This window comes from Scaptodrosophila lebanonensis, unplaced genomic scaffold (assembly GCF_003285725.1).
Source record: "Scaptodrosophila lebanonensis strain 11010-0011.00,11010-0021.00 unplaced genomic scaffold, SlebRS2 tig00000053-arrow-pilon, whole genome shotgun sequence".
NCBI lineage: Eukaryota > Metazoa > Arthropoda > Insecta > Diptera > Drosophilidae > Scaptodrosophila > Scaptodrosophila lebanonensis.
Window position 1 is genome coordinate 1,570,246 of NW_022060548.1, and position 13,190 is coordinate 1,583,435.

Sequence of the window (13,190 nt, forward strand, 5' to 3'; positions counted from 1 at the left end):
CACTGACTGCAGATACACAGACGGCTATGGATTGCCGACGGCGCACGCCCACACACAGGATTTAGGGGAACGGGTTAAACCCGCACTAATGTTTGAAAAGCATGTTCGAGGACGATGCCAATGACGGCTCTACACGCAGAGAAAAAATGTGCAGCTCTTGAAATGTGTGTTCTCTATAATTCTTATCAAATTTGTTTGGAAATGTAAACATCTCTCAAAAAGAATTCATTTGAAATTATTTTACATTTCAAAGATTATTTAATTGTTTGTGTTGTTTTTGAATAGATTTGAAATTTATTTTTGTTGCTTTCAAAAGCGATTTCTAAACAGAATCAGTTATGGAATTCAACCTTCTAATTTCTTAATGTTCAGCTTAGAAAGCCATACGTTCTTTTTTTACATTTCAAAGATTATTTAATTTTCGTCAAAATGAAATTTGAAATTTATTTTTATTGCTTTCAAAAGTGATTTCTAAACAGAATCAGTTATGGAATTCAACCTTCTAACTTCTTAATACGCGATTCTAAAATGTCTTGACTTGAAATTAAATGTTCAGCTTAGAAAACCATGTCTCTTTATTTTGTTAAACAAAAGAAAAGAGCAATCAAATACTTTAATTACTTTAATTAAAACTTCTAGCTTAAAAGCAATTCGTTAGTGAAATTAAAAATGGAATTGAAATTCAATTTCAACAGCAAGAAAAAATAGTTTTCTTTTATTCGAATATTTATAAATTACTTAAAGAAAAAGTCGAGTACGTTTTTGTTTTCCACATTCTAAATATTTGTTTCGATTTCAACGAATACCGTTCAGACTCCTTCTATATTTTCATAAACAAGAACACTGCTTAATAGAATATTAATACATAGTGTCCACTAACTTCTAGTAAATATTATAAATCTTTAATCAGCGATTAAATGTCTTAGCTGTCTGTTTTCGAACTCCTCGTTCATTTAAAAACCTTGAACTATTTGGGATTTATTTAGAAAGCCTTTCAAAATCTAAGCATTCAAATCACCAACGAATTCGTATACTTTGAAAAGTAATCCGGACCAGTCTTAAAATTCGCATATTTCGAATCCAACCTAAATTGACATTACAGCTTGGGAAACCATTCCTCCGTAGAGAGAATTGTGGAGTTCTTTTCCAAAAAGAAGAACTTTGCTCTTCTTCTTTTTCGGTCAATGGATTGGAGTAAAAGTTTTAGAATACCAGAGGTATTCCGGGAGTGTAACTTACCGGTATGCGTGCGTTTGTGTATCTTGAGATTCTCGCTGCGGGCAAAGACTTTTCCACAGCCGGGATGTGGGCAGGCAAAGGGTTTCTCGCCCGTATGGACGCGTATGTGATTGACCAACTTATATTTGGCCTTGAAGGGTCGGCCATTGCGAGAGCAGCCGATCCAGAAACAGGCATGTGTGGTACACTCCGGCCCACCGACATGCTCCACCGTCAGATGGGTGACTATTTCGTGCATCGAATGGAAGATCTTGTTGCATGTCTTGCGACCATTGGACCCGCCAACACCACCACCCATGCCCACCAGACCCGGCTGATCGGGATCTATCCAGAGGCACTGCATCTCCTGCTTGATGCTCGACGCCGCTGTCGTCGGCTGATGGCGCATATAGCGCAGGAAGGCGCCCGCACCTGCCGGATGCATTGCAGCCGCCGACATCGCATGATGGGTGTGGTGGTGGGCTGCCGCGGCATGGTGATGGGCGTGCACTGCCGACGGAAAATTGGTGTGGTGCTGGGCATACGGGTGTGTGGCATAGTCGGCCATGCGCATCTGGTGCTGATGATGCACTGCCGCCGCCGCATGATGATGACTATGGAACGGATGTTGGCCAAAGGTGGTGCTCAGCTCCGCTTGGGCAGCGGGAAAGCCGGAAAAGAGCATGGAATCGGCACCTGAGCCGGTCATCAGCTGGCTGGAGCTGGAGGCATAGTCCGTGGCCGCATCGCCGCGTCGTCCCAGCAGAAAATCTCTGGAGGCATAGCTGTTAAAGTGTCCATAGCCGGAATTTTGATAGGCGGCAGCGGCCACACTGGCGCTGGCGTTCGGCGAGGACATATCGGTGCTAATGCCGACGCTGCCGACGGCGCTGCTGCCGCTCAGCGACATTAAGGCGGAGGCATCCAGATGCTGTTGTTGTTGCTGTTGCTGCTGCTGTTGTTGCTGCTGCTGCTGCTGTTGTTGTTGCTGTTGCTGCTGCTGTTGTTGCTGTTGCTGCTGCTGCTGTTGTTGCTGTTGTTGTTGTTGTCCAGTCATATCATTCTGTTGGCCATTGGCCGTCGTTGTCGCCGCCGTTGTCGTATTGGGCGACATCCGCAATCCATAGCTGGCCAAATGATGTTGCGTAGGCGTTGGCTCTATAAAGGCGTTCATCATCATATTGCCGGTTGGGTTTTCCTCCTCCTTCTTTGACTCTTAATTAAACGTATTTCGTTTCGAAACTACTAGTATCTGTATCAGTATCAGTACTTTAGAACTTTACACTCAATGGGGCACTATGTTTTAGTTGCTTTGGCCCATTATCTTATCGATATGGCGGAACACACAGCACTTCATACATATGTACACATTTATTTTTGTGGGGGGGCAGGGAGCTCTTGTTGAGCTTAGAACTAGCACTTTGTTATTATTAATGTTAACTATGTGTTTTAGACGCGCGCGTAGTATTGTTTAAGCCTAAGAGAGAGAGAGAATTTTCAAGCCCCACGTAATACCAACAGATTTGTGTATCTCTTGTATTTTAGTTATTATAATATTGTTTGGGTTTCAATTAGTTATATGTTTTTATTTTGGGAACGCGTTGGGCACCTCGCGTGCTAAGTGACGGAACAGCATGCACACCAAGACTTGACGTTGCAAGATGCGCAGCAGGACTGAAATGCGGACTCCTGAAATTCTAACTCGCATGCTGCTGACGCTCGGTCGGCGGTTGCGACGTCGTGGTGTGCGCGCGATGGTCGTCGCTGTGCATTCGCGTCTATATGTGTATACGTGTGTGTGTGTGTGACGATCGCTGGCCACCAAATGTGTGCTGGTGTGTGAAAGATGGCGATGAGACAAAACGGAAAATGAAACGTCAGTGCGCACTCAGCATGCGTGCAAGAGAGATGGCTGCAGTGACTGTGTGGTGAGTTCGGCACAGCTGTGGTGTATTTCAACTTCAGCCAACGAGGTTTTAATTGGATGTGGCAATGTTGTGTGCGTAAGCGAAATAGCGCATAGAAAATGGCTGCTCATCAATTTAACTAGCCCAGGTAAGAGCAGTACAGCATGCTAGGCACAATCTAATTGGAATTTATAACGCACTGACAGCTCATATGACCATCGCACTCTAGCAAACGTTGCCTGCAAACACACAAACTGGTTTGTCTGTCCAATATTTAACACCCACTCTGGTGGCGTTGGCGTTTGGAGTTTCGCAGCTGGGTGGGTGTTGTTGTTGTAGTTATTTTGTTTTTGTTGTTCACTGGGCTTACACGCTTGCGCAAACACACTTCAAGCTGTCATTGGCGCTCGGGACAACAGCCAATTGCATTGCATGCGCGCACTTTTGCCATTTGAAGCAAAAACTTTCGAAAATAAACAAACATTTTTCAACGCCATCGTTCATCATAGAGAAAAGTTTACATGCCTTATTTGCTTTTATCATTTTAAAATTTATCACTGTCACTTGGCGCGTCGCTGCTCGTCGCCATCTTGTTTTAATCAACACGGATCGGTGTTTATTTTGCGCAGCTAGGCCAATATTTAGCACCTGTCAGTTTTATCAAATTACGTTTGTTGTTTATTTTATTGATTTTAATGATTTTAGCCACGTTCCTCAATGCGTTGTTTATTTAAGTAAAAATGAAAAACCGCTTTGTTTCGCCAATGAAGACATAAATTTTCATTAGCAGTGAATGGGTTCGTTTGTTTTTTGTCTGTTGCGCCCGTTGATTGGCGCTATTAATTTATGGCATTTTAAATAAGCAAATATTTAGCAGACAATTAATGAGCCTAGTCAATTATGTATGCTCTACAAGTAGAGCAGCATAAGCTCGTGCGGCTAAATTGCAATCAATTGCCGCTAATCAAATGAATATCCATTGACTTGATGAAGGCTGCCGGCAGGGTAACTAATTAAAGAACAACTTGTAGATGTGGGGGAAAAATTATGATATTGGTATCCTATAAAAACATCACTTAGAAGGTGCTTTCTCTTAAATTATAAAGAAATACTAAATAAACAAACTTTGTGAGAATATGAAGAAATTGTTCAAAATAACAAATTAACTCTATTATAGGAAAAAAACTCTATACAAGCAATTGTTTTAATAATTAATCAATAAATAGTTAGCATAATATGTATTATTTTCAATAAAGCGATAATATTTTTCTACCTTTTGGGGTAAAAACGTTTTAAAATTTAGAAAATTGTTATGTTTTCAGAAATAATTCTCAAAAAATTTGGCATATTAAAAAGATTCCTATGAGCTCAGGGCTAGATATTTGAGCGATCAGTCTCCGTATTAGTTTTGAAATAAATTCATTGGTTAAATAATAGTACTAAGCTAATTAATAGATGTGTCTTAAAATAAAATGACACCTTATTCTCATTTCTGTACAAGTCTAGCATAGTTGTCTGGTTTTGTCGGCTTAACAAAGCCACATTCTCACTAACAATTTAAGCTTTAAGCAGTCAACGTTCGCTTAGTATTTCAGAGAGCTTCAATTGCAATTAAAAATCGCGCAAATTGTGACATAAAACGTCAAGAGCGGCCATCAAACCGCAACTTGTTTGCCAACAACAACAACAACAGCAACAACAAATGACAGCCAACAGTTAAGCTATTAAAATGTCAAAACAACGCCGCAGCAGGACGAACTAAAAAGCCGCCAATGCCAGTGCCATTTTTGGAAAGCATAGAATTCTGTGCAGCGGCAACTGTGAGGCGCGACCATAAAAACAAAACATTGCGACACAAGTGCCCCTCAATCCCTCCTCCCAGGCAATGGACTTTTTTATATTTTTGCCAAAGCAGCAAATGACATTTGAAATGAAGTCGTTGCTCCACATTGCATGTGTGATGAGTGCCGGAGGAGGGGCCGAGAGTCGACTGACCTGTGTGGAACCAGTTCAATGAACAAGTTCCGACGTTCTAGTCTTTAATTCTCGCGCTTTAATTCTTGCAAAATATATAAATAAGTGAAGAAATCAACTTTCTATTTTAAGGATCTATTTTAAAATTTTCAGAAAAACTCGTTTTGAAACACATTTTGAAGATTTTCTTCATTTCAAAGTCATTTCGAATTCCTGAGTATAGAAAAAGCAATTCCGAAATGGATAAAATTGATCAGAATATCCATTTATTTGCAGGAGAACTCTAAGTTTTACATAAAAATGTGTACTAGTTTTGAATTATATTCATATACACCTAATTTTTAATTTAACACGGTTAGAAAATTAAAATGTTGCCATATAAAGTCGACTACACGTTCATTATTATGACGCATTATTTCGCCTTAAAATGGATCTGAGTTGGATTTGTTGAAGTTTTTTTCCTTAATTTTATTATTATTTTTTAAATGCATCGTGCATTATTTAATCAAAATTTTAATTTTAAGATCACATAAGCACTTACCGAAAGTATTGTCAATTATTTGAGACCGAATTTTGAAAAATTTCGGAGTTTCTGAAATACTAATAGCATGTAAATAGAGTAGTGCAACGGGGAAGAAAACACAAGCTTGAAATGCTTAATGTTTAGGAGAATATAAATTCCAAGAAGTGTTATTCTAGCTTTTATATTTTTCGTGATCCTTAAAATCAAACAGACAGCACTGAGTAATATATTTATTTACATAATAATCCAGAAATCTTCCAACCATTTTTTTTAACAGCAATTGATACTGAGCAGCACCAGAGAACTAGTTCCATTGAAGAACTACCACTTGAGCTTGCACAGCCCTAAGTTCTGTGCGCTGGCATTTCAAATGGACAGCTTTCGCCGCATGATGACGGGCCCCTGTTGGTTGATGAGTTGCCTCTCCGGCTGTCTTTCCGTCCGTCAGTCTGTCTGTCTATCTATCTGTTAGTCCATTTGTTTGTCCGTCCGTTTGTTCTAGTCGTCCCGCTGCCTAGTTTTGGCGAGCAACGAGCAGAAATTTATAGCACATATGTATGAAGGAGCTTTCGTCTGTGGCAAGGCCCATAAATAATGCACTTGTAGTCGAGAGGCGAGCACTTGAAAATTGAAAACTCAAAACTGCAATAAACTTGTTGGGGAATTTTCCTTAAAAAATAACAACAACAGCAACAACAACAACAACACACACTAGCATCAGCAAACAACAAATTAGAAATGTAAAAACGTAAATAAACAAAGGGAAAAGATTGCGCTACTTTGACGCAGCAGGTTGCAAAGCCGCAAGCACTTGCAGATACTCAACCGCACAGATACAAATACACGCAAACAATACTACTGGGAAATGGGGGGCAATGACAAAACCAACAACAACAACAACAGCAGCAGCAGCAGCATCAACAAGAAAGAACAGCCAGCTGCGAGTTTCTCAGTCAACGATCACTCGACGTTTCGGATTGTGAAAATGGATGCCGACAGCATTGAAAGATGGCAGAGTATGGTTGCAGAAGAAGTGCCCTAAACAAGTTTCTTGATACCTTCCAATTTACTCGAAAGTTTTACTACAATAAATTAATAGCCAGCAATTGTAATCATAACTAAATACAGCATCAACTATAGATTAATAGCTACGCACAGTTTATAGAAAACTAAACGTCTTTCTTAAATCTGAAGCGTTTGCAAATATGATAAAAATGTCCCCTAAATTGGCTCTAAAAATTACATTTATGAGATGATTATTTTTTTTAAATTCTAACAAACTGGCAAATATATTGATAATTATTTATAATAACTTTCTAAGATTTACTATAAAATTTATGGCAGAGATGATGCTTTGCCATAAATTGGCTCTAAAAATTACATTTATGAGATGATTATTTTTTTTAAATTCTAACAAACTGGCAACTATATTGACAATTATGTATAATAACTTTCTAAGATTTACTCGAAACAGTGCCTATGAACTTTATGACAGAGATGATGCTTTCTTGGCTACAGAAAATATCTTCTAATTTACTTCCCAGGATAATTCAATTTTGCATTAAATTGTAACTACTAACTTGGGTCCAAAATATGTTTATATATTCCTGAATGGAAAGAAGTATTCTTTAAAACATGATCTAAAATAGGAACACGGACTTACCCTCCACGGTAATTAAATTTTTTTGGGCATATTTATTTTCAGGCTAGCTGGGTCTGGAAATATTACTTGATTGTGAAAATAAGAGCTATAAAAAAATGTAAATAAGCAAACAGTTTATTTTCTGAAGGTTATAAATTGTTAGAGTTTTTAATCAAAATTCGTTTTCTTCTGAGCTTCCAAAGTCGAGATTCTTTAAAAAGCATTTTCATTTGTTTTTCGGCGTAGAAAAAAACAAAAAAATACTTTATTTTTCCAGTTAAGAGAAAATGTTTAGAAAAATAACAATCGCTTTAAAACACAATTCATTTTCTACTGAGCTTCCAACTTAAGTTCGCTTAAAGTTTAGTTTTTATTTTTATTTATTTTTATAGTTTCTATAGTTTTATTTAGTTAAAATTTTCTTTTTAATGAATTTTTATTTTACATCGTCTGCTTTTTTTTGTTGATGAAATAAATAAATTAAGTTTTTCTTACTCTAGAGAACTCTATAGTTTCTATAGTTTCTATAGTTTTATTTAGTTTAATTTTTCTTTTTTATGAATTTTTATCTTACACCGTCTGCTTTTTTTTGTTGATGAAATAAATAAATTAAGTTTTTCTTACTGTAGGGAACTCTATAGTTTCTATAGTTTTATTTAGTTTAAATTTTCATTTTTATGAATTTTTATTTTACATCGTCTGCTTTTTTTTGTTGATGAAATAAATAAATTAAGTTTTTCTTACTGTAGGGAACTCTATAGTTTCTATCGTTTTATTTAGTTTAATTTTTCTTTTTTATGAATTTTTATTTTACATCGTCTGTTTTTTTCGTTGATGAAATAAATAAATTATGTTTTTCTTCTTCTTAGTTTCTCAGCAATATAGCCTTTGATTGTCAGGAGAGAGAAAGCTCACACTTCACAAGTACAAGTATTTTCCCTTTTCGCGGCCCCATTTTCAAATGCGCACTCTCTGCCAATTTACAGTTATTAGGCGCTTGCTGTTTTGCATGCCACAAGGTGGGCGTGTCCCTCAAAGCCATTGACTACTAAACGAATGAGTGAACACAAGCGTTGGCTCGCTCTGTTGGTTGGTCGTTTGGTCGGTTGGTCGTTTGGTCGTTTGGTCGGTGGATTGCCTTTGGCACATGCCGCGATCACAGCAGCGACGGCACAGCAGTGCTCCGGCGGTCCTTAGTTAGCTCTGGATGTGGAAAAGTCTGGGCTTGGGTTTGGTTTGGCTTTGCGCCTGGGGTTCGATTTAAGTGTCGCTCTGGGCAAGAGAGTGCCAGCGACTGTGTGTGTGTGTGTGAAAGCGTGGGAGTATTTCCATCAACAATGTGTCGAATTTCGAACTAATTTGCACGTGACTTCAAAAGCGATATTGTTTACTAGAAACTGTAAAACATAAAAAACAAAGAAAATGCATTTTTTTCCTTCTACTTTTGAAGTATTGGGTGCATTCACCAGTTAGTTTTGATTAGTTAATCACTAATGATTACTGATTCATGTGGGGAATGCAGTAATTATTATTATATGGGATTATAATTATAAATTGGGAACAAAAGAGAATGCGACAGTCGAATAACCCGAGAGTGAAGTACCCTATAACCAAACAAACTTCCGACTCAGAGTAATATGTCATAAGGAAAAGAAGAAGAAGGCGGGCGAACCCACTTCCGAAATTTCTAAGCGTATTAGTGGAATGTAACTGGTTCACTAATAAATTTTCTTAGAACTTACCGATTTGGATGAATTTTAAAACAGACGTTTATTACTACTTCTATTGTAATTTGTTTAGAATTCTCCTTAGGCTTTCCTAGTTTATAGGGTTTTTTTGTAATCTTTATATATATTTGTCCAGTGTCGACAGTAAATTTTTGTTGACAAATATAATAAATAAATAAATAATCGCTCTATAATGTAATATCTCGTGTCACGCTGTTTGTTCTCAATAGACTTCGAAACTGCTGAACCGATTTAAGTCAAATTTCACATGTATTTGGCTTAACTTAAAAGATAGGATAGTTTGTATCTCAATTATTCAACGTTTGAATACTTTAATCGCGTACTTAGTATTTTTCAGAAATTTGTTATTGTTCTTTCATCAATGTGTTGTGGATATGTATGTTAAAAGTAAGGCTATCAAAAAATTCAGAATGAAAGAGCGTCGAGTTAGTTAGTTTCTAAAGTGTTGAACGAATGTGTTCGGGTTTGCCGGTAATAAAAGATATTAAATTTTAATTTTAAAAAGGCTGATAAAATACTAATTTACTATCTACTCCTTCGAAACTACTGAAGGCTGAAGGTAAATCGGTTGCACCCATTCGATTATAAAGAAAATGCGTCGAATATTATGGCAGCACTATTAAATAGAAAATAGGATGATTTGTCCACAAGAAGAATATTATATTTTAAAATGTGAAGAAAGTGTTAGGTGTAGCGAAGCACACAGGATCACTAAGTTCTCTATATACACTAATATGTACATTAAAAATTCTATAGCGTGGGGATAAGGGAAAACTCAAAAATAATCAAATAAACTCATGTCGCCTGAAGATTAAGGATGGTCTACATATTAAGTTTGTGATTCAATTCAATTGCGATTTCTTTTTTACCTGCCAGTAGTGATATTTTTTACCAATCAGTAATCATAACCATTTAATCGGCAATCATTAATCGCTCATCTAATTACCTGCCCATTAACCACATTAATTTAGATTTCTTAATCACCAAAGCTGTTGATAATAATCTACAAGCTTTTTTAAAAGGGCCCCACTTTGAATCTCTAGGGTTTTTAAAAACTTTAACAAATCATAAAAAAATTTGCCTTTAATTTATTTTTGAATACATTTGCTTAAAAAGTACACGTAAATGAAAATGTGTTGAAGATTTCGAAATGTTCTGCTTATGTTGTGTTAATTTTAATTTTTTTATAATTTGTTTAAAATTTAATATCGTTTAGTTTTTAACCAGTTAATGCTCAGCAAGGGGAAGCTCTAATTTTAAAACAATGCAGTTTTGTAAGACAGTAATGGTATCTTTAGAAAAGTACAATCCAAGTGCGGACTTGTAGTTTCCAATAGATTTATATAAAGTATAAATAATTAATAAGTTTAATTTAAGTTATTGTAAACAATAACAGTATAATTAAAGTTTTACATTTAATAATTAAAAATAAAAAAAGAAAAAAGATTTGTAGTTTTTCTGGATTTACGGTTTTGATTGGCAGACTTTTTTCACAGATTATTATTATTGGATGGCCGGATTTTTGCAGATGAAAAGCACGTGCCTCGAATGGGGTCTTGTATTTAAAAAAATTTTTTAAGATACATACTTAAATCTGATAGGGCCGACTGCATGTTTATTTTCATTGGACCTACTAGAGCCTTTAAGGCTCGCTTCATGCCACTCGACTTGTCCTTAACTTGCACAATCTGGGCAGCAGGTACGGCAAGGTCCTGTAATTGCAGAAATTCGCAACAATTGCGAAACCCGCAAAGATATATTATGCGTGAATATGCGCAATATCCACTAAGCTGGTTGTAAAGGAGCGGGCGTGATCGGGGCGCGATGAAAATACGTGGGCTGTGAGCAAACATCGCTTATAAAGTCAATTTTTTTATGGCCCCGCAACCGGAACCACTTTCTAGGCGGGCCAAAGGACAGCACAGCGTTTGCTCGGAGGACAGGAAAAACATTTGGAAATTACGCGCCATAAAATTGGCTGCGATTTTCCTGTAAATGGCCAAACGGTTCTGCGCTCTTTTTTTTTCAAATGAATCATAAAAAAGTGTGACAGGACACGAGTAGCAGCATGGAAGAGTGGGAAGGCAGGATGCTAGATGCTGGATGGGAGTGAGAGCCAAACGTCGTGCATGTGACAAGGTCATGTCAATCATAAATATTTACATGCCATAAACATCAAGGTGAGGACGAGGGTGAAGGCGAGGGTCAGGTCCTGCAGAATGATGCGGAAAATGTGCGCACATCCTTTTCCGCAAAGCATTTCCATTGAATGCCTGCCTCGCTAACTAAGAACCTTGAAATTTTAGGACAATTGTTGCTAGAAATCCTATCTACCTGTGCGATTCCGGCAGCAAAGTCAAGACTTCGAGTCCAGCATTTTGACTTACGCTAAAATGTTAACTTGGTCCTCGGGCCTATTTCACTTTTGCCTTCGCTGCTAGTCCTGTGTGTTGTTGCTGTATAAGTGTGTGTGTGTGTGTGTGTGTGTGTGTTTGCTGATTTATGAGCTGTTAGCCCAGAATGCTGGAGTTTTTCATTCGAATCGTCTGGGACTGTGGCATTTTTACAACAGTTTTTGGCTCGTTGTTCTCGGCTTGTAAATTATTTGCAGCTCGCAGGACGCAGGACGCAGGAACAACTAACTAATTCACCTCAATGCTGTGTGGCAAGTCAAGTTGTTTTGTGGGCGTTGTCCTACCTGCCCAGAAACGATGCTCAGCCTCTTAGGTTAGTAGTAGTTGCGCCTTTTCGGTCATCCCTTAACTCTTTGTCAGCGTGTTTTTGGCCAATTATGTCGACCACTTCTCGGTAAATACTCAAATACTCCTACATCGTTCACTTAACCGGGGCTTGGCTTTTTACAAGAGTTCTGGTAAAGGCTTGAGCAATGATTTTTACATCTTTTTTTCATGTTTCCCTTTGTTTTGTAAGGGAAATTTGAATTTTTCGAGCAAGGTCAGTCTAAATAACTGGCAATAAATGGATATGAAATGCACAAATATTTGGTGCATCTTTCGAGGAAATGGTGTGTTATTCGTTTATTTTTAAATGACATACTGTTTAAGCATATCCTATATTTCAGCTTAAAAGCTAAGAAGCCTCTGAATACAAACTGTGTACAAATATTATACTTAAATGGAGCGGGGACAAATCTTTTTATTTTTGCAGAAGGAATGAATGGCATAAAATTGTCTGAAACTGATGAACGATTTGATAGAGAAATTAAAGAATGGAGCTCCAAAATAGTCGTTGTCGTTTGACAACTAGACACAGCACTGATCCTGTTGTCATTTCTAATCGATCAGTCAGCACCATATTTAGAGAACTTTTCTGCCTCGTACAAGACAAATCTCAATGGGCTCCAAAAACACGACTAACAGGAATCCTACAGTGTGAGTTCGCTCCTGAGTATGACTCGGTTCGAATCAGGGCGCTAACATCAACGCCTAAAACATGATTTTAAAAAAAATCTTGTGTGGTCTCATATATATAAAAAAAAATGAATTTCAACTGTGGTGTTGTGGCCTAATCTGCAGGCCGATTCGCAACATAAATATTAAAACAAAAAACCTGCTCTCGTGCTTTGAAACCATTTCGCCAAAAACAAAACGCATCACAAGCACAGTTTTAGCCTGCTTTTACTTCTGGCTCTTCTTTTACTTCGACTCGAAGAAAAGCCATTCCCGAAAATGATTTTTCGGACCACTTCGAGAATTAGAAAAAGATTTGACATATGTATGTACATTGCAACTGAAATGTATTATTTGTTTATTTACTTATTTATTTATTTATTTATTAGTTATTAGTTCCTAGTGCAACAAGCAGAGCTTCTTATGTACACATAATTCTGTTTTTAAACGATCTTTTTTACACGATTTTGATGTAACACGGTTTGAATATTAAAAATTTCATATACTGTCGACTCTCGTTAATTTAAACCTGCGATAATTCTAACATCTCTAGAATTCAAAGTTCACGAATCACGAATTCCCTACAAAATCTCTATATATTTCGAACTAAATCAATTCTTGGTAATTCGAAAGAAAAAATCATTGCTATATAACAGAAGGGCGCGTTAATTCGAACTCATCGGCGTCCAGCACTCGACAATTCGAAGTTGCATAGAGAAAGAGGCGGAAAGATTGTATGTAAGTACATTTTTCGACAAGTTCAAACTT

The 13,190-nt window shown here is 37.2% G+C and overlaps 1 protein-coding gene across 1 annotated transcript in view; it reads right to left on the reverse strand.

Annotated features, from left to right (window-relative positions):
• The window catches only part of LOC115624190 (pair-rule protein odd-paired), a 29,240-nt gene extending 26,842 nt beyond the window's left edge, over positions 1-2,398 (reverse strand). Inside the window, exons 1-2 of the mRNA XM_030518788.1 lie at positions 2,175-2,398; positions 1,240-2,057 (exon numbers count right to left, since the gene is read on the reverse strand). Of these exons, the coding sequence (XP_030374648.1) occupies positions 1,240-2,057; positions 2,175-2,398 (1,042 nt within the window). The remainder of the gene's footprint in view (positions 1-1,239; positions 2,058-2,174) is intronic.
• Positions 2,399-13,190: the final 10,792 nt, after the last annotated feature.